We start from the raw sequence: 24519 nt of genomic DNA on the forward strand, positions 1-24519 counted from the left end.
ATATATATATATATATATATATATATATATACATTCATGTATATATATATATATATATATATATATATATATATATATATATATATACATTCATGTATATATATACATTTATGCCGTTACAATAGAGATGTGGTGTACACTTTTGTGGAGGGTTAATTATATTAGATCAGATTAACTTTTATTCATCCCGTAGTTAGTTATTAATTAGTTCGTTAATTAAGGTTTAGTTTAGTTTTATAATTTTTGAATGACCAATCACAGGCAGGTGAGTAAGACATCATCACTCTTTGGACCCCCTTAAAATGTTTCTAATCAAGTGAATGTTTATTAAGAAAAATACTGACAAGACTTAAAAGTTAGCGAATAAATCGCGGGCCGTGACACTAGCGAATTAGCTACACATACACAAAAGAGACTTTTTTTTTTTTTTAAACTAACATTTTTTTTAAAAAGCACCATTTTACAACATTTTTATTTTGAAATATCAAGTAACACCAATTAAACAAACCAAAAAAACAATGTTACGCGTTCCTTCGGGAAGTACGCTTTCTCAAAGCTAAGGCACATGATTCAAAGCGTTAAAAAAAAACAAAAAAACGTAGACAACGAGTAAGCAGAATATCTGGCGGACAAGGCGAAAGTTCTTTGGCACGGCTGCATGACGTGTGAAAAGCGCACACACTCCGGGTGACAATGTTAACGACACTATGTACAACACGTAATGTAAAAACGCTATAAATATGTCTAAAAACCACAGACGCTATGTACATCGGCGATGTCAGTCTGTTTGTTGTTGGTCTGCGGGCAGTAGGCACAGTGCGACGCCTCCTTTTTCCACCTCCCCCTCCGACGTTCCCCCTCCGACGTCCCCCCTCCGTCCTCATTCCTTCTTCCTCAGCACGATGTAAATGAGGCCGCTGACGAGGCTGAGCGGGAACGCCACCCAGGCTAGCACGTAGGCGTAGCCGAAGCGCGACTCGGGCACGTCGTCCGTTCTCATCACCGTGTAGATGATGGCGGCGCACATCACGAACAGACCTGCCGAACATCAGGTTGGCTTGACTTGAGTGCCGTGAAATTCGACGCCAATTGACTTTAAAATGAGGCCATGTTTTGAACACAAATGGCCACTAATTCTCAAGTTGACTCATTTTTTTTCTGATTGACGACAGCCTGTTATGTCGTTTTTAATGTTTTAATACTCTAGTTATATGAAAAAGTGTTATATAAACTCCATATGTACTATTGTTACTTTAACGCATGTTGCTTCCTGGTTCCTGATTACATTAAAAAATGTGACTTATTTTTCCTCTCAGTGTATTCTTGGGCTGGTGCGATTTATAGTCCGAAAAATACGGTTGTCATCCCTTTTCATTGGATTAGGCCACGCCCACAGAAAATCTGACACACCCAGAAACCATTAGCATGTTAAACTAGGCTGACACACCCAGAGCATGTTTAGATAGGCTTTCTATTCTCTTTTTGACCATTCTCTTAGAAATGATTGTTGTGATGTCACAACCAGAATTGCTGAAAAATAAAGTGGGCGTTCCCCGATACCTTGTTTTGGACGAAATCTAATCAAATTTGTTTTCTACGTGTAATATGACATTAGCGTCGTCGTTTTCGATTCCGACACGGTTAGCATTTCGCAACGGCGGCGACCCCGCCCCGGATACGTCGGCGTGCGTACTCACTGGCCAAAATCTGGAAGATGGCGGTGAAGAAGAAGCGTCCGCCCTTCACCAGTTTGAAGAGCTGGAAGACGAAGGCCACCAGCGAGAAGAAGCAGAAGAGCACGGCCAGGATCATCAGGGCCTGCACGGCTTGGATCCAATCTGCAAAACACATGTACGCGATGGAGACACGCCCACTTTGCAGTCCCAAATTAAAGCGGCAAACCTTCATTGCTGGCCGGAGTGCACTGGTACGCGAGGTCATTGGTCAAGCAGTTGTACCACAAGTCCTTGTTGACGTCGCCCCCTACAGTCCAGGCCTACACAACGCAACAACATGAAATAAAAGCGATTCTTGAAAAATCGAAACACCACATTTTTTACAGAAGTTCTGAAACACTTGAGAACAAATAATAGTAAATAACAACGTATAAAATATGGAAATAAAGTGAAAAGAATGCACATGGTTTTTAATACATTAAAAAGTGGAGTGTGTTGTGACTATAATTTTTATATATTTTAATGTAACCATTAAAAAAATCAAAATGAACTGTAAATCATGAACTCATTCACATTTTCATCCTTCTGCTTAGAGACAGCTGGCATGGCTGCCATCCCTCCCAGTTCAAATAACTTGGACAATTATCGACATCAACTGCAGCCAATCAATTAAAAACTTGGGTGTGGTTTAAACTGAATTGGTTATCAAAATAATGCAATGAGAAAATAATAGTCCAAATGCAATTTTTTTTTAGGGTTGCAAACAATAGTTTGTACAGTAGCTTTTAAAGAAATATAAAGAAATATTTTCAAATACTACAATTATTAATAGCCATACTGAGAATGTGATCGTGTTACTAATAGTTTAAAAAAAATGGTATTAACCTTATTGGAACACCTCTAAAATACCCAATTATCCTCCATTCAAAATTGTACATAAACATTTTTTAAAAGGATCATAAAAAGTCATAAAAATAGATAAATTTAAAAAAACTTACACTTGCTGCTGTGGACACAATGAGAAGTATGAGGATGATGATGTGCACGATGAGCACTCCAAGCAGAATGAGCAGCATTTTCAAGTATTTCTACAAGAAAACAAAACGTGAAACGTGACATTCAAACTCCCCCACAAAAAGAACTTTCATGCACCTACAGGCTTTCACCGATAGGAGGCGACAAATCACCACTTGTTACGCTAGACCGCAATGTTTACTTCTCCGAGGTTGTATCCTCTTACATTCGCCACACAAAAAGTGCAAACTACGAGGAAATGTCTCCTTTAAAGTTTTCCTTTCCATCCTTACCCCCCATTCGAGGTAGGAAAATGTGAACATGCAATTGTTCGACCAAAAAGTAAGTTTAAACCACATGATGTCCAACTTTTAGAGTGGAAAAAAAGTGATGACGCCCGCCAAAAGTCCGCATAGAAATACGACACCGACCTCGAAAACTCAAAACTTCAATAAAAGCACCCCCAAAAAATGAAAGCCTGGCCTTAAATCGTCCGTTTTGATTTTAAAGATATCCCCCAAAAAACGAGTTAAAGTCCAGAAAGGGGAAATCCCTGCTGCTGGAGGCAAAGAGACCGAAAATATGGCAAATCGAACATGGTCGTAAAACGGCACAAAACGTCCTAAAAGTGGTCCAAACTTACAAAAGGTCAACGGTTCCGTAGAAGGGCAAAAGTGTGGTCAATTGTGGACTTGTTAGTTCCCGTGGAAGTGGTCTTCCAGCCGTCCCGCTCGCTCGTTTCGATTCCAGATGTGGCTCTCACGCCCCAGTCGGACTTTTTCTGGGCCGTAAAACACCGCCCTGAAGGGGCTTGCACGTCACTACCAAGCCCACTCCACTACTTTTTTATTTATTTTTTTATTTTTTATTTTATTTTTTTAAACCTCTTCCCGCCCAAGCAACTCATCTGGGTAACACTCAGCAGGATCTGCGTGTTTCTCCATGTACTCCGTTATTGCGCTTCTATTAAAAACACATTTATATGACTCAAACTGTCACATTCCACTGTTATCAGTCATGCATTTTACTTTCCTAACTTTCAAGGGGGAAATCTTATAAATCAGACCTGGATATCAATTTAATCTGTTGAGATTAGATAAAGTACATTTTTTTAAAGTGAAATTGATGGTATATAGAATATTTAAGAGAAAAAATACAAGGTTTATAGTCAAATGAACAAAAAGTGACTTTTAAAAAATGGCGTGCTGTATTTTCCGGATTATAAATTACAAGGTTTACAGTCAAATGAACAAAAAGTGACTTTTAAAAAACGACGTGCCATATTTTCCAGACTATAAATGACAAGGTTTACTGTCAAATTCACAAAATTGACTTAAAAAAAATGATGTGCCGTATTTTCCGGACTATAAATTACAAGGTTTACAGTCAAATTAACAAAAAGTGACTTTAAAAAAAACGATGTGCCGTATTTTACGGACTATAAATTACAAGGTTACAGTCAAATTAACAAAAAGTGACTTTTAAAAAACTACGTGCCGTGTTTTCCGGACTATAAATTACAAGGTTTACAGTCAAATGAACAAAAAGTGACTTTAAAAAGACGACGTGCCGTGTTTTCTGGACTATAAATCACACTTTTTCAGAGTTTGGCTTGAGTTAAATGTATTTTTTTTTTGCTCTGAGCACCTACAGATTGTTGTGTGGTGTTTTTTAGGCGATAGTTATGTTTTTTTTTACTGTTAATGTGACATGACAGGTGCCTACTTTGCCTGTTGTTATTCATTTTACTATTACTTCAACATATAACGTTTATTCTTGGTTTGTGATCAATTGAAAAACTGCCCCACAAAAATACAACTTACATTTTAGTGCGTGCCACTCCAATTCGTAACTTGGCTCGTCACGTGGATTCCTGCAGCGTCTAAGTGTAAACAGAGAAGACGTGCATGACTCGTTATGAGTTGTCAGGTGGAGACGGTGCCTTGTGCCGCTACGCTACACGCTACGTGATGTAACAGTGTGTGCTTATGCTATGATTCTGTTGCAGGAACAGCATACCAAGATTAGCGGAAGAATGCAAACACAACAAAACTAGTGTACGGCGTGACAGACCGCATAGTGTGGGATTTTCAAGCTTCATTAATTGGAAAGCCGCTGCTAATAGAGTCTGGTTTTCATCAAGAATTCCCCCAAAATAGGGCTAATACTGTTTTGGAATAGCCCGTTACTAATATATTAAGGCTAACATGTTGGTAAAAACAGATGAATTCAGGTTTTCTTAAAAAAATCCCCCAAAAAAGGGCTAAAATTGTGTTGGAATAGCACGTTGGTAATATATTTTGGCTAACATGTTCGTAAAGGCAGATGGATTCTGGTTTTCTTGAAGATTCCCCCCCCCCCAAAAAGGGCTAATATTGTGTTGGAATAGCATGTTGCTAATATATTTTGGGTAACATGTTGGTAAAGACAGATTGATTCAGGTTTTCATCAAGAATTCCCCTAAAATAGGATTAATGTTATGTAGGAATAGCATGTTGCTAATATATTTTGGCTAACATGTTGGTAAAGACAAATTAATTCTGGTTTTCATCAAGAATTCCACCTAAATAGGACTAATATTGTGTTGGAATAGCATGTTGCTAATATATTTTGGCGAACATGTTCGTAAAGGCAGATGGATTATGGTTTTCTTGAAGATTTCCCCCCCAAAAAGGCTAATATTGTGTTGTAATGGCACGTTGCTAATATATTTTGGCTAACATGTTGGTAAAGACAGATGGATTCTGGTTTTCTACAAGAATTCCCCCTAAAAAGGGCTAATATTGTATTGGAGTAGCACGTTGCTAATATATTTCGGCTAACATGTTGGTAAAGACAGATGGATTTTGGTTTTCTTCAAAAATTCCCCCTAAAAAGGGCTAATGCTGTGTAGGAATAGCATGTTGCTAATTCATTTTGGCTAACACGTTGGTAAAAACCAAGCCATGTTAGGCTAAAAGAGATGAAAACTAAAACTTCAATTATAAAAGGCAAAATATGTATGTAGTAATATGTATTCATTATTTTTAATATTTTAAATACAACTTGTTTTTTGGAGGAGGGGGGGTTGGGTTATAACGTGAAATATGTATTTTCTCCCTGAAGCCCAGCGGGTGACAACACAATTGCTCCACATCCAGGCAAGTCTGGAAGTAACTAAAGACCGGGTCATTGTGCGGGGAAATCCGAACCCGGCACGCCTTAACTTATTGTGGGATGGCGACCGGCTGTTTAGGTCAGTCGCGCAAACGGCTTGTCGTACGTCACGCAATCTCTTACTGTTTGCGCAAAATGGCCTTCAGTTCCGTCGATTCGGGTTTATTGGAAAGCACCATTAGGTCAAGCGATAAGAATCCCGTCACGCCAGAACGCCGTTGTTCCCTTTGGGCGGCGCTCTCCACCTGCGTCGGGTCCGCATGGGATTACTGGATGAGGGCCGAAGATAAGATGCGCTGAGGAAATCCCGACAGCTGGACTGGGAGGCGAGGAGATTTGGAGAAATGACAAAAGGCCCCAGTTATGCTTACAATATTGCCCTAGGGGTCGTGGAGGTCGTCGTAGAAACCGGGCCAAAAGTTGGGACTTGCTTTGCTTGGACATTCTTGCTTTTCCGTGAGGACCAAGGAATTTTGACATCCGCTTTATTGCTTTTTGACTAAACTCATCCAATTGATTATGGAATTCTTTTTGATGTTGGGGAATGTCAAATTGTCCCATTGGTCTTTTCTGCTGCCATTTCTTGTCACGTTGCAATTTTTGCAAGCAAGACGGGATTGTAAACATCCTTCAATCATTGGACAAAATGGCCTGGGCGGGGTCAACTAGGGAAATAAACAATGACGTGCTCGTATCGTTATGCTTCTTCCAACTACAAGGACTTTTGGCCAATCAGAGGGCATCGATGAACCCCGACTCGTGTTCGCCGACATATGGCTAGCCAAATGACACATTTTAGTGGCTAGCAAAACCAGTGATGTGCAAATAGTTGCGCGATTTCAGTTTTGGCGCGGACACTTTCACACAAAGCACGGGACGATCCGCCCCGGAATCGAACCGAGACCGCCCCGGCACGATCCGCCCCGGAATCGAACCGAGACCGCCCCGGCACGATCCGCCCCGGAATCGAACCGAGACCGCCCCGGCACGATCCGCCCCGGAATCGAACCGAGACCGCCACGGCACGATCCGCCCCGGAATCGAACCGAGACAGACCGCTTCGGCACGATCTGCCCGGAATCGAACCCAGACCAACTCGGCACGATCCGCCCGGAATCGAACCCAGACCGCTTTGGCACGATCTGCCGGGAATCGAACCCAGACCGCCTCGGCACGATCCGCCCGGAATAGAACCGAGACCACCTCAGCACCATCCGCCCAGAATCGAACCGAGACCACCTCGGCACGATCCGCCCGGAATCGAACCGAGCCCGCCTCGGCATGATGCGTCTGGAATCAAATCCAGACCACCTCGGCACGAGCCGTCCGGAATCAAACCGAAACCACCTCGGCACGATCCACCCGGAATCGAACCGAGACCACCTCGGCGCCAGACTTTTCCCTTTTGTATTCCACGCCAGCCCAGAAGGTCGGCACCACCCACTTTTTCGGTTTGGTCAGGGCAAGGTGAATATATGTACATGAATATTTCATTCATAGTACATTCCTATTCCATCTTCTTGTATGGGCAGAACTGCGCCGTACACCGAGACTGAGAGCTTTTGATCCGGTTTCCACACGTGCGAGGATTACGGAGGCTGCGGGACCGTTCAACTGGGCTTCCAATCTAGGCCCAACTGAGCCCCGCCAAACAGCTGGAGCCAGATCTATCACTTGAGGGAACGCAAAGGAATGATGGAAGGCCCACCAAGCCATCGCTCTTGCCGATAAAAATCGCAAGCATTTTCAAATCCCCGACCTCATTCTCGCTTCAATTGTGAGAACGGATTTTTTTCCGCCTGTGATGGGCAATTTGCCACTTTTTGTTTGTGTATTTCTGGGTCTGGATCTGAAGTTTTTTTCTAATCGGACTCTTGAGGGAATGGAGTAAAGCGTTTGGAATTGGGCTGGAATGGACTTAGCAGAAAAGCTGGGAAGGAGGAAAAATGAGGGAACGCCTCGGTGATCCTTCACCTGTGGAAAAGCCCATCCCGGGAAAAATTGGGTCACTGGCGGGTCACATGCGGGAGACGCTTGCACTTGCTTGTTAACTGCAAAGTGTCGCGGGGGTGTCCAAACAATTCTGCAGTGGGTGTGGGCTTTTGTTCCATCTGATCTCAGATCATTTCCACTTGAAACTAATTTAGTTTCAACGTTAGCATGGGCATTACAAAAAAAATCAGTGTGATGGGGGTGCCGGAGCCTATTCCAGCTGACTTCAGGACAGAGGCGGTGGACACCCCGAATCGGTGGCCAGCCGATCACAAGGCACAAGGAGACAAACAACCAATCACCGCTGGATAGGGGCAATCTGGCATCCAATTAGCCTAGCATGCATGTTTTTGGAACGAGGGAGGAAACCGGAGTACCCGGACAAAACCCATGCAGGCCCAGCGAAAACATGCAAACTCCACACTCCAGGTGAAACAACATGGATTTGAACCCAGGGGAGGAAACCAGAGTACCCGGAGAAAACCCACGCAGGCCCAGGGAGAACATAAAAACTCCACACTCCAGGTCAAACAACATGGATTTGAACCCAGGACAACAGAAGCGTGAGGCCAACACGCTAACCAATCAGCTGCCGGGTGCTAAAATCTAGAGTGGAATTCATTGTCCAGGTCGTGAAGAAGCAAAGCAGCCCCAGTGTCTATGACTTTTTAGCTAGAAGTAAATAAATACAGCTATATTCTCATTCTCAATGTCACAATGACTAAAGATATTCACAAATGTCAACATAATTTCTACAAGTATCCTCATTTAAATAAAAAATAAGGCTTTAGGGCTTCTTTCCCTTCCCTTTGACCAAAAGGGAAAGCAAAATGGCCGACCCGCAGCCGGGCAGCGCGACTTCAAAGCAGAAAAGTCACACACGTCCACCTTTGGAAGCTCGCAAATGAGCCGCGACGGCAAAGAAAGCTCCGGAGAGCTTCGGCCGGGGGAATCGAACCGGACCATTCCGTCCGCTGAGGGAGCGGCTTTCATTTCTCTCCGCTGAGCAATGGCGGGCCCCTCCCAGCCCGCCCGTGACAACACCATAAATCAAGCGCGTACGCCTTGACCGCCCGCCTCTTAGGTTACGTGGCAGCGGGCTGATGGCGAACATGTGCCGGTCATTAGCCACCGGCTTCCCGCCGGAGGCCACGTCATCCCGACGGGGCCGGCCGGCCCGTGACCTGGCGCCCGAGAAGGACGTCCCGTGCAATCAAAGCAGCGGCGCGAACTGTTTGGAATTCCTGGCCAGATTGTTTGGAAACGAACACCTTCGGCCCAACCACGACTCCCAGTAAAGAAAAAAGAAAAAAATCAACTTGTCAGCTCGTTATCACAAGTTTTTGGGGTCTTCCGTTGACGGCAAACAGTTGGTATTTACGTCTCTTTTACACTTAAACATACCGTAAAACAAGGATGTCAGACTCGGGTTGGTTAACATCAACTCGATTTTATGTGGGCCGGACCATTTTAGATATAATATTTAGATTTTTTTTTAATAAATGGATTAAAAGAACTGGATTAAAAGCCCTGAATATTCCGTTTTTTATAGATCTAAAACAATGTTTGTTTTAGCTTTTAAAAAAATATATTTTTAGATTTCACAAAATGATTTTTGAACGAAAAACAGAAAAAAATGATTAAAAAATACAATTATTGATTTAAAAGGAGGGAAAATCAGGAAATTTAATATACATCTGTACTCTTCATTTTAATTTGATCCTAAAACAGAAAGTCGCCACTCATGATTTACTTTCCCGGGCCACACAAAATGATGCGGCGGGCCAGATTTGGCCCCCGGGCCGCCACTTTGACACGTGCCGTAAAAAAAGGACAGAATGGGAAAATGGACTTGTTTGGTAAACGTGACACATTTTTGTAGAGAAATATGAAATTGCCACAACCGAAAATAGCAAAATTCTTGGACAGCTAAAAATTTATAGGTGAAACATTCATTTTCTAAACCACTTTATCCTCACTAGGATCGTGGGGGGTGCTGGAGCCTATCCTAGCTGACGGTGGCCAACCAATCGGAGGGCACGTAGAGACAAAGGACAAGCAAACATAGCTACTAGGTATTTTGCATATAATTAGCCTACCTTGCATATCTTTGGAACGTGGGAGGAAACTGGAGAAAACCCACGCAGGCCCAGGGAGAACGTGCAAACTCCACACAGATAGACCGACCTGGATTCGAACCCAGGACTCCAGAGCTGTGAGACCGGCGTGCTAACCACTCATCCGCTAGGCCACCTATGTGAAACATAGCATTTGAATTAGAAATGCTTTGGGTTCTATTAAACAAAAAATTGCATATGGTATCATAAAATTTCCCAAAATATCATGTATAAGATACTATAGTTAGTATATTATTATATAGTATATTTTTGTTGATAGAGAAAAAAATGACCTCATATAATCTTTATTCCTTTGCATTGTTGGAACCTTAAAATGAACTTTAAAAAAAATGTTATGTTTTATTATGCAAAAGGGGCGGGATTTAATAAATTGTGTTTGACTAACTTCTGTTTGATTTGGTTGTTTTGTTTATTTTGTCATAACAGAACTATATTGTATGATGACAATAAAGGCTTTTGAATTTGAATTGCAATGGCTTGAAATGAATAAAAAAATCCACAGGTCACTTTTTATTCAACTGTTATCTTTTGGTGATGCAAAGATTTTTTTAAATTCCTATGTCATTTCATTTTGTTGTTAAAAATAGTGTTTTCCTGCAAAAAAAAAAGATTTAAATTTATCTAGAAAAATTCCAGGAAAAAAAAAAGTTTGCCGAAAAGAAAAAGTCTTTATGGCATAAGATAATAAGATTTACACATTTACACGCCTTAAAGTAAGATCGCCCGGTATTTTCTCAAGATCCCGCCTACGCACCCTCAAAAAATGCCAGGCCAGTGTGTGGCTCCGGCATTCCATCGCCAGGGTGCAAAAACAGCATTTCAACACTCTTTCTACTTTTACCTCCTCATCTGCTTTATCAACACATTTCTGTTTAGATAACACCAAACACGGCCCTTCCCCCGATTCCCCCGACCTCTCCGATTGGACGTATAGCTCCGTCAATGGCGGCCCGCGTGCGTTCCAGCCATTTTTTTTTTCCGCCCACCACTCTACGCGCTCTGCTGTTTTGACTGTAAACACTTAACGTGGAAAATAAGCGAACAAAGTATGGGAAAATGTTCCTATTGCCTTTAAAGTGTAAAGCATAAACAAAGCATCTGTCGCCATTCATCATTCAAGATGTGTCCAAAAGGCCAATAAAAAAGCAGATGTTCCACATCATCACCAATGAGGGAGGAGCTAAAAAAAATAAAAAAAATAAAAAAACAGTTTGGCGCCCATAAATTGACATGTCCAATGTATACATTAATTTTGGGGGGCGCGCGTGAGAAGACGCAACAGCTGGACGAGAGGCCACGCCCACTCCGGCCTGATGAGGGATGCAATGTGACGCCTGATGCATTCCAGATGAGACCTTAACCCCCCCACTACGGCACCCCCTTTTCCCCCATTCCCATTCCCATCCCCACCCAACACGTGTCCCGCTCAAGTTCCTCCGAGGAAAAGGGCGTGGCCTCCTCCAACGCGTCGCCTCGCCATAAAGCGCCGAGAAGCGTGGAATGCGGCCGTCCTCCCACTTAACAAAGTATGGCAAATTCCTCGCCATATGTCGTGTATATTTACTCACGCGTTTCTGCGTATATACAGTACGGCGAGAGCGTGGAGGCGCCGCCCTGACGTGCGGGGGATGGGATGGGCTAATTGAAAGCAGCCGTTGTTGTTACGATTTGATGACAACAAGAAAATCAGGGCAGAAAATACAACTATTTTGGGGGGGAAAAATGAGATGTGCAGGTAAAAAGGACATTAAAACAAGTCTAAAAAGGTACACGGCGCCCTAAAATAACATTGATATAAGTCGTAAAGTATGCTAAATGCTAACTGGAAAGTGTAACTTACCCTTTCGAAATTATCATCCAAACTGATTTTGAGGGGAACACCTGGGTCGCACGCGAGGGGGGCGGAGTAACGAGAGGGGGCGGAGTAACGACAGGTGAACTTAAAGAGCAATGACGGACAGGTCGATCACACAGGGGAAAAACATAGCAAAAATCAAACTGGCTGGTTAACATGTTGAAAAAAATAGCACTTTTAGGACTAAATGTTATCTTAAGTTTATATTATTCAAATATTCAAGTGTATTTTCACATCATTTTGAAAGTCTTACTTTTAAAATACAGCCCGATACCAATTAAATGTACAGTAATCCATCGATAATCGCATCTTCACTTATCATGAATTCATTATTTCTCAATTTTTTTACGCTATTAATTATTTTCAAATATATATATATTTTTAAAGTTCATAAAAATCAACGCAAACTCAGAAACGGAAGCCACTTTAGCTATTTTTGGATTATCGCGACCATGTTTGGTCTACATTAACCACGGTATTCGAGGGATTACTGTTGTTTTTTTGTTTTTTTTATATCTTGCCATATCTGTAAACAACAACAACAACAAACATCCCAAATCACCACACAAACATTTCCCCCTGGATCGCCTCTCCTCGCCCTTCCCCATTGGACGTCGCCCGGCCAAAAGGTCAACGACGACCCCACGCGAAAACCCTCTTCGCTACGACGCGCTAGCGTCGACCACCCTCTCGCCAGCTGCGTGCCGAGCCCGTGATAGCGCACCAGTGCTAAAAAGTGTTTGTCTGCGTACACAACACCACACACTCTCCACTACACACGGCACGGCGCCCCGCCCACCCATCGGCCTCGCCCTAGGCATCTCAAGCACGCGGGGCCGCGGCGCCGTCTAAATACGAGCGTACCCGTGGCCGCAAAATGGCCCACTCGCGCGTAGCCGCTCGTAAACGGCGTCGGGGAAGTGAGAGGTGACCTCAACTCCCGAGGCCCCTCCCCCCCTCGCAGGCCCCGCAGTTGCGATCCAGCTGGACTGAGGCCTGATTAGCTAAGCATGCCTCCTCTTGCTCCGCCCCCCTTTCACCCTCGCTGACTGTGATTTATCCATTTGATCCCTCCCCCTGGACCATCCCACAAAGACGCCCCCGCATTCCCATTCTTTCGGGGCAACGTGGGCGCCCGAGAAATGGCCATTCCTTGTCGGTTTTTGTCTCCAATTACCGGCGGTGTCGCTTTATGGAATCGCTCTGACTAACCCGCACAAAAAAAGTATTTTTTTTCTCCTAAAAATAGTGAGCGCGACTTAAATTCTTGACGGTTTGATCAATTCCTTCCCGGCGGAAAGATCTTGTTTCACAATCAACCCCCCCAAAATGTCAATAAAACAAAATAGTGGACATTTTGAACTGCCTGTATTGTTTTAACCAATCACATGCAAGTATTTGAGATTGCCCCACCCAATTACGCATCTATTGGAGAAACAGACGTTAACGGGTCCAGGAAGTGAAACAGACTTTACAAAAAAAGACAGAGAGAGATCAAACAGATGCAAAAACTAAAATGAATGCATGCATAACTACTATTTATATGACTATATGTCCACACGAAAGACAAAAAAACAGGAACTCACAGATGCAAAACAACACTAAAACCAATTGAAGCCATTTCTAAGCAAGCTTTGAAAGTATTGGACAGAAAGCCAAAAACGCACCACCACTGTCAGATATAAAAAAATAAACACAAATGCCTGAACTGGAACAATACTGTTGAATATGCAGATGCCAACTTAGTGTACAAGATTTTGTACAAAAGAAATTCCAACACAACAACAAGGGCTGGCTCTAGAGGTGACTGTGTAGTTCCCTTCAAAAACAATGCTAAATTAGCCAAAACTCCTTCATACCTGGAACTCGATACCAATTAGCATACGTGAACTACCGTCTCTGAACCTCTTGGCCAATCATCTTAAAGCCTGGCTGTTAGACAAACAAAATTGCCATCACTACTTGTGTGTAAGTGCGTGTTTGTTTCTAGTGTGCGTCACTATTTAGCTTCAACCGACACAAGGGACTAAACATGAAAATTAGCCCATGGCTACAATCTTGCATATTTACATATATATGTTCATTAACATGAATATAAATATGTTCATTAATATGTGCTATCCCTTATCAAATAAATCAATCAATCAAGTGTATTAAGATTTAATTGCCATCGACGTGCTTGGCGTGACTAACTTGCTATTTGTTGTTGAAACATTATTTTCTCTACGACTGATTGGCTGACTAGTTTCGCGCATAGTCCGCTGCCGGGGTAGGCTCCAGCACCCCGCCACCCTGCTCGACTTTCCATTTTTCGCGTTTGTTTTCATCTCACGACTCAAATCTGAGAACGCCCCCAAAATTTCCTAACACTTAAATTTAAATATCAGCAAATGATCAACTTTAGCTTAATTGACGACGATAGACGTCCCATTTAGCTTAAACGAAAACTAAATTCTAATTAAAATTTTATTTTATGGCGCAGAAACGAAGACAAATTGCTGAGATGAAAATGGAGTTGCAGATGAATAAAATACCAAATAATACGAGCACAAACACACATGGCATCAATTTGCGCTCCGCCCAATCCGATGAGCCGTTTAAAGGCTCGGCCGGAAGCGAGCCCCGCCCCCTGCCCCTCTCGTTTTCGTACAGGGAATTGTGACGGGAGGGAGGAAGGCCTCTTTTGGAGCGCATATGACAAAAGTATTTAAAAAAGGGGAGGGGCTTAGGGCGACGCCCACTCCGCTTCTACTTCGGTGTTGTTTTCACGTCAAATCTGATTTTATTCACCCTGCACCACACCCTCGCAATTTTTTATCGTATTTTTTGCAGAGTCCGGGTCACTTCATTTCGAGCATCCGCCGATAGCGAGTAGCGTTCCCTCGCTCATCCAAAAATGCGGCCCTTTTACCCTATACGGAGCTTTTAAAAAAAAATGAAGTGATCAGGCCTGACTTCCATTCAAGTGATTTATAACAGTTTGACGGTTTCAAGGAGGTGGAAAACACTCTCAGAAAGTGCATCCTAAAGTTGTTCATCACTTTAAGTAGTCTTCCTAGCTGACTTTTACAGCTTTGTGCATGTGGGGAAAAGTACAAGGAGGTACCTTCAAGTCCAATCACCAGCTTAAAAGGCATTCGCTTGGGTGTTGTAAGCTTTGACCCTGACACAAAAGGCTTTTAGCTCGTCTAATGATCACGGCAAACAAAAATGTAATCCTTGTTTGCCCAAGATGCAAAAAAAAATCCTGAAATATTTCAGTTTTTTTAAAGAGCAGAATTCATTGACCAGGTCGTGAAGAAGCAAAGCAGCCCCAATGTCTATTACTTTTTAGCCAGATGTAAATAAATAGAGCTATATTCTCATTAAAATGACCAAAGATATTCACAGATGTCAACATACTTTCTACAATGAAAAAATAAAAATAAGTGTACATATAGTAAGTCTGGACTGGTCGCAAACCAAACTATGACAACATAAATCAACTTAAAGCAACAGCGCTAACTAAATGAGTGAAAAACGTGTCCTAGTCCCTTTTAGTGGCAACGCCCCCACGCAAAAGCCAAGTAAAAACTAGTTTTAACTGACATCCCCAAAAAACACGGCCCATCTGAGACACTCCCATTTGGAACGTTAAAAAAATTGGGGCATTTAAAAATGTCTGCTCGCCGCAATTTGATCCGCAGGGATAGGCTGGCAGGAAATATCGAAGCCGGCCCCTCCCCTACGCAAACGGATTGGACATCTATCACTGTCAATGGCAGTTAATAAGCACCATCTCAAAATAAGTCGCCTTGAACGGCCATTTCCGGACTCGCCATCACGACAGCATTCGGCCTCCGAGAAGATAAAGCGCGAGGGGGCCCGAAAGTTCAAAGTTCACCGCCGGCTTTACGGCATGTGACCTTTGGCGACCCCTGGCTTCCTGGCGAGCGCCGCGGCGAGGCGCTCTGCGGTCGGCGTGCGCTGTCTACTAAAACAAGGAGGGCATTGTGCGCCATGTTGGGGTGGCGCCGAGATCCCCGCCGGTCCGTTTCATGGCTCGCGGCGTGGGACTACGGTCTTGTATTTTTACTGTCGAGCCCAGAGTTCCCACGAGGGCGGGTTTCTTTCACGAGATTTGGCGCGGAGCGAAATCGGCGTCCCCGCCTGCTTCGATACGAGCCTTCGAATGGCGAACCTCTTTTCCGTTATGGTCGTTTTGTTCTTCGGGGGTTTTGAAATAGAATACGGTGCTACCTCTACTTACAAAATTAATTGCTTCCAAAAGTACTTTTGTAAGTTGAATTTTTTTCGTAAGGAGGGACACATTTTGCATCTAATTGATTGAAACTACCGTTTAGAGCAAGGGTGTCAGACTCGGGTTGGTTCGCGGGCCACTTTAGTGTCAACTTGATTTCACGTGGGCCGGACCATTTTAGATATAATATTTAGATATTTTTTTATAAATGGATTAAAAGAACTGGATTAAAAGCCCTGAATATTCTTTTTTAAAGATCTAAAATAATTTTTATTTTAGCTTTTTTTAAATATATTTTTAGATTTAAACAATGATTTTTTAACTACAAAAACAAAGAAAAAAATGGATTATAAATTGAAATTATTGATTTAAAAGGGGGAAAATCAGGAAATACAATATACATCTATAATTTCCATTTTAATTTGATCTTAAAACAGAAAGTCGGCACTCATGATTTACTTACTCGGGCCGCACAAAATGAGGCGGCGGGCCAGATTTGGCCCACGGGCCGCCACTTTGACACCTGTGGTATAGAGCTTTTAAGATGTACAACAAAACTCGTTAAAAAGGATCAAAATAGAATAGCAATTGTGTAGGGCATATGTTTGAAACTCAAAGAGAAAAAGTTACATTTCTTAGGCCATAATTATAAATAAAAACATTCTCTAAGTGTATACAAACGTTTGGCAACTGAAAACACGTAAACACAATTTAAAACATATGCACGTAAACACACAACTTAAAATGATAAATTCAGACTAATTTGGCGCTCACACTCAAAAATCAAAACACGTTAGAACTCTGTCCCTCCGAACAAAAGCACAAGAAAAGCATCATGGCGTCGTACGTCCCTCCTCGCCAATGTGAGAGCAATTCTATCGCGCCACTTTCAAAATAAAATACAGGACGCCGGAACTGTAATCCCATTTGGCTCGAATTTCGTAACTTGAATTTCTTTCGTATCCTGAGACGTGACCCGCATATTTTGTACGTAGAGGTAGCCTTGCACGCGGAATGACCCCGCTACGTAAGCGTCATCCCGCCATCGCGGCTGACAGGAAGTGAGGCCAGACCTCAGGAGGACGCGTTCGGCCGTTCGCAAGGCGGAAAAAATGGAAAAGCTGAGCCAAGTGACTCATTGTTTCTTCGCTCAAGGCAAAAAAGGAGGATCACTTCTTTTGGGGAAAATCTGCACCGAAATCTTTGAAAACGTTTCCCCCGCACAATTAAAAAATTTCGGTTGAACTCAGGGAAATGAGGTCAAAGGTTAAGAAAGGAATGAATGAACATGATTATTCCTGAAATTTGCGGGGAAGGGAAAGGGTCAAAGGTCACAGATCAAAAATATGGGGATGCTTTGAATTTGGTTGCTAGGCGGAAATCTACTCTTGCAAAAGGGGACACATTTTTTTAAATTCCATTTTTGGGATCTAAAACAAGGAACCCTCAGAATTTGGAAACATGCATGCGCGTATATTTATATCACGACGGTGTATTTTCACAAAAAACACGAAAAGCCCTGCGCGACCGCAAACGTTGACTTAACGTAAAAAAAAACGACCTGGTATTTTCTGCCATTTTTTTTGTTATGATTGGTGTTGGGCAGCGTCGCTATTTCTGCTATGTGCGGCCACACAGGATGTCATAGTCAAAAATATTAATTTTCTTCGCAGCTTGGGAGACATGATTGCAGGGAGATTGAAATTCTACTGAAAAATGTTAAGCCATAAAAAAAAATATATTTAACATCCTTTCGAGTATGTTGAGTTTTTATGGGCCATTTTGAGCGGCGAGCAGCTGCGGTTTTGCAAGATGGAAAAAGACATTTCAACACATTTGGGGAGGAACCTGATGACACATTCCCGCCTTTAGGTCAAACTGCGAAAGCGCTCGTGAGAAGGACGCCGCTCGCCGTCTTCGGGAGGCCAGCGAGATGGAGTTCAACCCCTTTAAAAAAATATCATAAATAAATTTGAAGGTGTTTGTTTAACTTGTTGGCCACCGCCCAAGACGCTTCACTTCGACTGGGAGTGGCTCGTAGCGGACGATCGCTGCCGGCCCTCCCGACCTGGTGACACGGGTCCCGAGAGCGTTCACAACCACTCCTCCCAGTTTAAGTGAATTGGACGTCGACTATTTTCAATGTTAGTGAATGAGCGAAATGTATGAATGAATGAATAAAAGAACTTGAGAGTATTAGCCTGGGAATTTAAAGATGGCCCGTTGTATGTTAATGCATATTTTATTTGTTTATAATTGTATTTATTTGTAAATACCGTATTTTTACGACTATAAGGCGCACCGCATTATAAGGCGCACCCTCAATGAATGACACATTTAATTTTTTTTAATATATATAAAGCACACTGGATTATAAGGCGCCCTGTCTATTTTAGAGAAATTTTAAGACTTTTAAGTGCGCCTTATAGTCGTGAAAATACGGTACTGAGGCGGTCCGGCGGATGAGTGGTTAGCGCGTTGGCTCACATCTCTGGGGTTCTGGGTTCCAATCCGGGTCGGTCCACACGTAGAGTTTTTTTTTTTTTAATTTAAATTAGGTTAGAACTTTATTTCATCCCGTATTTGGGAAATTTCTTGGTTGCATGTTCGCCCCGGGCCTGCGTGGGTTTCCTCCGGGTACTCCGGTTTCCTCACACATTCCGAAAAAAACATGCATGCTAGGCTGATTGGACACTAAATTGCCCCGAACTATGAGGGATTGTTTGTTTGTCTCATTGTGCCCTGTGATTGGGTAATGAGGATAAAGCGGTTCAGAAAATGAATGTGAATACTGTATAAAACATTTACATAATTCATTTTCTGGAATGCTTATCCTGACAAGGGCCGTGGGGGGTGCTGGAGCCTATTCCAGCCCACTATTGGCAGCAGGCAGAGGACACCCTGAATTGGTTGCCGTCCAATCGCAGGTCAAAAGGTGATAAACAGCCAAGAAGCTATAGCTAGAGACAATTTAGCGTACAATTAGCCTAATGTGCATATTATTGGGATGCGGGAGGGAACCGGAGTACCCGGAGAAAACCCACGCGGCTCTTGGGAGAACACGCAAAACCCACGCAGGAAGGTTAGAACCCTTCAGAGATTGAACCCTCGATCTCAAAACTGTGAGGCGGGTGTGCTAGCCACTTGGCTGCCGGGGTTATTATTTATTCATTTGTATTTTTTTTTTACTATTTATAGTCGGGGATAAGAAAGCGTTATGGAAAGTGTTTGCTAAAGATAAAGTTTGTTTGGTGACTTAATTCGGCGGCGTTGCGGAATTTTTGACAAAGACAAACGACGACGACGAAGGTGGTCGCCTTTAATGAACGGCTTAGTGCGTCATCGCATTTGAAATACAGTCAAATCTATCTAAGTGGATCCGAGCAAAGCACAATCTGAGGAGGAGGAGGAAGGGGGCTGGGGGGGTCGGCGTGAATTTTTGAATAAAACATGAGTCTCGGATATGCCGCTAGATTAATTTCTGGCTGTAAAACACATCTCGGCCCGGTTTTTGGAGCCTTGTAGATGAGACTCCGGCGCTTGCCGAATTGATCTATGAGGTCACACGTGAACACAAAGTAGGTTTGGTCGCCCTGGCTGGGGGTGCCAGGGGTCCGGGGGGGCTGCGTCACCCTCACGCGGAAACCGCAAACACACACTCGGAGCTTTTCAACTCGTGTTCTGTAAACAACGGCGCTCGTTCGCGAGCACACAACACCAAAAGTCAAATACGAACAATGTGATGGATGGGGGGGGGGGGGGGGGGGGGTGGATTGGGGGGTTTGCTTCATCTGACCCTAAAAGTATCAATGCCAATGGGGTGTCAAACTCGAGGCCGGGGGGCCAGAGACGGCCCACAGCATCAATCATGTCGCGACTTCTTGTTTCTCGCTAAAGAAAATTATGCAACATTTTTAGCGTCTCCCCAAATCAAGCATGAAAAAAATTCAAGCAAAATTATAGCAATATTTGCTGTTTTTTGACCCATTTTTATTTCTACTTCTAAATGTAAATAAATGAAACAAATAAGAGAATATTTACATAAAGCATTATTAAAATAAAATTAATTACTAATTATAAATACAATTACTAGCCCTCCTTTTTTAGTTTAAAAAATACATGTCAAAATTAGCACCACAAGCTCAAAGTGAACTACAAGCATCCGGCCTCAAACATCTCATGCACCCCCCAGAGAATGGATGCCCTCTACTGACGACCTTGAAACCCAACAGGCAACAAAAAGTCCACAATGAACTAATCTACCCTCAAATTTATTAATTTTCCAACCAATGCCTTTTACACCACTAATTTCTTTTGATTCAGACTGTTTGTAGGTTCAACATTGAAATTATCGGTTATTTTTTCAATCGATTAATCGCCAAATAGCGACAAACGCCCAACCTAGCTGACCGCTCGCAGAAACCAAAATAACTCGCCGCCCGAGACTTTTTCTTTGTCTTGTCTCCTATTTTTTTGGGACTTAAATCTTGCAGGCAGTGCCAGAAAAACTTCAGAATAATATTTGCACATATGCATATTTCTCTCAACTCCTGGAGCGAAAGCATCTCAAAACACACACTGGCACAGGCCGTTTGTTTATGAGCCATTAAAATAAAGCCCTTGCAAAAATGATGCTGAAAACTTGAAAGAAATAAAATAAAATGCCCGGGGAGTGGTCTGCTCTATCAGTGTGTGCGTTTCTGTGTGTGTCTGTGTCTATGTGTGTGTGTGTGTATGTGTGTGTGTGTAGGAGGGAGGGGTAAAAAAAAAATCGGTTTAAAATAAATAAGTGAGAGAGGGAGAAAAAGCAGACGAAAAGGGGCGTCAAGTGAACAATCTTGGATTCTGTTTTTTTTCTTTCTCCTCCTCCTCGCAATTTGATTTTTTTTTTTTTTTTTTTTACTTCCTGTCTGGTTCCTCAGCGACCCCCACTCTTCCTTCCCACCTTCCCCACCACAGCAGGCAGGTTGTTTAATTCTTTCCAGATTGCGAGTCTGCTAAAGGAATTTATGGGGGAAAGAGGTTTTTTTTTTGGCAGTGTCCATCCACCCTTGGGGATCCTGATGCAACACCAAAAGCCAGAGAGCGCCTCCCATTGGGGGTTCTGTTGAACTACACGCGCTGGGGAGTAAAGTATTGCTTCTTTTCACCTCTGTGGCGTCATTCAACAGTAAATTGGACAATAAATGATGCAACGCTTATTAAATACACGTGACACTAAAAAGGCTTCCCACTTTAAACTCAAAAGACTTATTGTTTATATATATATATATATATATATATATATATATATACACATGTATGTGTGTAAATGTGTGTGTATATGTATGTGTGTGTAAATGTGTGTATATGTATGTGTGTATATGTATATGTATGTGTGTAAATGTGTGTGTATATGTATGTGTGTGTGTAAATGTGTATATGTATGTGTATGCGTGTATGTGTACGCGTGTATATGTGTACGCGTGTATATGTGTACGCGTGTATATGTGTACGCGTGTATATGTGTACGCGTGTATATGTGTACGCGTGTATATGTGTACGCGTGTATATGTGTGCGCGTGTATATGTGTGCGCGTGTATATGTGTGCGCGTGTATGTGTACGCGTGTATGTGTACGCGTGTATGTGTACGCGTGTATGTGTACGCGTGTATGTGTACGCGTGTATGTGTACGCGTGTATGTGTACGCGTGTATGTGTACGCGTGTATGTGTACGCGTGTATGTGTACGCGTCTATGTGTACGCGTGTATACATGTACGCGTGTATACGTGTACGCGTGTATACGTGTACGCGTACGCGTGTATACGTGTACGCGTACGCGTGTATACGTGTACGCGTGTATACGTGTACGCGTGTATACGTGTACGCGTGTACGCGTGTATGTGTACGCGTGTATATGTGTGTAAGTGCGCGCGTGTGTAAGTGCGCGCGTGTGTATGTGCGCGCGTGTGTAAGTGCGCGCGTGTGTAAGTGCGCGCGTGTGTAAGTGCGCGCGTGTGTAAGTGCGCGCGTGTGTAAGTGCGCGCGTGTGTAAGTGCGCGCGTGCGTCTATGTGCGCGCGTGCGTCTATGTGCGCGCGTGCGTCTATGTGCGCGCGTGCGTCTATGTGCGCGCGTGCGTCTATGTGCGCGCGTGCGTCTACGTGCGCGCGTGCGTCTACGTGCGCGCGTGCGTCTACGTGCGCGCGTACGTCTACGTGCGCGCGTGCGTCTACGTGCGCGCGTGCGTCTACGTGCGCGCGTGCGTCTACGTGCGCGCGTGCGTCTACGTGCGCGCGTGCGTCTACGTGCGCGCGTGCGTCTACGTGCGCACGTGCGTCTATGTGTGCACCGTATAACAACTATTGTAAGGGATTTTTTTAAGTACATTTTTTTTTTGTTAAAAAAAATAAAAATAATAATAAACTCCAATCCAGCTCGTCTCGGTCACTGGTAGCAGACAAAAACGTCATCGGCGCCTATTAATATTGTCATTCTTTTAGTATGATATGCGCAATCTCCTTCCTTTCACCCGTCCACCTTTTCACTATATAAATATAGCGCGTCAGCAAGCAATGTACCCAGTCAGTCGCGCTGTCAGCATCATACAGCGACATCTACACAATCTTGAATTAAGTGCATACTGATTGGGCACCCCATCCACTTTGGAGAAAATTATAGACTTTTACATGCACCCTATGCGGGTAAAATATGTATATATATATATTTTTATAATCGCTTAATAAGGGGAATTGCAATCATTAATGTCCAATCTAGTCCTAGTGGGAGATGTCAGCCCCTCCCGGCTCAAATGGATTGGACGCCAGGAGTCTTGTGCCACCGCTAGATGGCAGCAGAAAACAAGAATATTGCAGGAAGAAGTTGGGGGGGCCAAAAAAATGCAACAGCATTAAATTAGAAGAGCAAACAAGACTATAAAAGTAAACTAGCGATGCATAAAGAAGAATAACGGCGACAAAGCCCACAATTAATGGCACAGCTGCTGCGTATTGACCGCCAGAAATCAATTTAAACGCTCTGCTGTTATCACCGGGCGGAGAATAATGACATTTTTAGCCTCCATTGACAAATTGGATGCCGCTGGAATGTGACATCAAGAAATCGGGGGAGCAAAAAAAGCGGGATACAAACATTCAAATGCAAAACTAATGTCAGGTTTTTTCCTCCATATCGGGGAAAAGAAACTAAATGGCACCTGGGGGGATTGTTTGTTTATTTTTAAATCTGTTGTGGAAACACAGTGGCTGTTGAATTAGAATGACACGTTTATACCGATTCAAGACTTGCTGCACCAAATGAAAATGTGAATGTTATCAACAAAAAATGCTCCTGTTTCAAGTATAATAGCACTTAATTGTAATAAAACTGATCTGAAAGATTAATTGCACATTAACTTTTTACATCACAGCCATTAAAATACTATGAAATTGTTTTTTTGCGGCTATTTTGACAGTTTTTTTTTTTTTGCAAATGAACTTTTTACAGCGCAGCCATTAAAATACTATGAAATGTTTTTCTTTTTAGCCATTTTGACAGTTTGCTTTTTGTAAAGGAACTTTTACAGCACAGCCATTAAAATACTATGAAATGTTTTTTATAAAGGAACTTTTTACAGCACAGCCATTAAAATATAGTGAAATCTTTTTTAAGCTGTTTTGACAGTTTGCTTTTTTGCAACTGAACTTTTTACAGCACTGGCATAAAAATACTATGAAATGTTTTTTTAAGCTATCTTGACAGTTGTTTTTTTTGGCAAATTAACTTTTTACAGCAGAGCCATTAAAATACTATGAATTTTTTTTCAAGCCATTATGACAGTTTTATTTTTTTTACAAATGAACTTTTTACAGCACACCCATTAAAATACTATGAAATGTTTTTTAGCCATCTTGAGTTCAATTTCAATTTAATGAATTTATTCATACCTTTTTATGCTAAAATAGGACAATGAATAATGAAAAAATATAATCAGGTGAAATTCACCAAAAGGTCACTTGCCTACTAAACGGTTAAAGAAAATAAAGTGCAATACAACTGAACAGTGCAAAAATAGCATTTTTTTTCCACCCAACACTAGATAGCGCCAGTATACCTTTTTCTTCATTCTTTCAACATTAAAAAATGCAAAAGTCCCTTTTTATATATTTACTTAAACTGAAGTCTAGTAGACTTAAATGTTCCTGTAATGGACATTTTTGCAATTAACAGTAATACTTTGCACTTGTGTTCATTTCAACATATTAAAAAATTTCTCCCACCTGTAATATCCAATCAGAGACTTTGTTTGAAAAGGATGTTTGGTGAGCTGGCACTTACCCGAAAGATCCGGCCGCAACTGGATGACTTCCTCCCACGCTGCGGGAAACGTCTTTTGTTTATATCTTCGTGGCGAAAGGACTAAAGTGGCCTCCTGACGTTGTGGGACGACAAAAAACAACATTCAGCG

The 24519-nt window shown here is 42.6% G+C and overlaps 1 protein-coding gene across 2 annotated transcripts; it reads right to left on the reverse strand.

The window, feature by feature from the left end:
* Positions 1-864: 864 nt before the first annotated feature.
* LOC144087924 (peripheral myelin protein 22-like) lies at positions 865-24484 on the reverse strand. 2 transcript variants are annotated; one of them, XM_077618048.1, is made up of 6 exons: positions 24390-24484; positions 9938-10091; positions 2675-2764; positions 1903-1996; positions 1698-1838; positions 865-1038 (listed from the first exon to the last, which is right to left on the reverse strand). In XM_077618048.1, the coding sequence occupies exons 3-6, from the start codon at positions 2750-2752 to the stop codon at positions 881-883; spliced, it is 471 nt and encodes a 156-aa protein (XP_077474174.1). In that variant the 5' UTR covers positions 2753-2764; positions 9938-10091; positions 24390-24484; the 3' UTR covers positions 865-880. The 2 variants fall into 2 exon arrangements, with proteins under 2 accessions (XP_077474174.1, XP_077474173.1); XM_077618047.1 differs by lacking the exons at positions 9938-10091; positions 24390-24484 and adding an exon at positions 3334-3495.
* Positions 24485-24519: the final 35 nt, after the last annotated feature.

Source organism: Stigmatopora argus, chromosome 14 (assembly GCF_051989625.1).
Source record: "Stigmatopora argus isolate UIUO_Sarg chromosome 14, RoL_Sarg_1.0, whole genome shotgun sequence".
Lineage (NCBI taxonomy): Eukaryota > Metazoa > Chordata > Actinopteri > Syngnathiformes > Syngnathidae > Stigmatopora > Stigmatopora argus.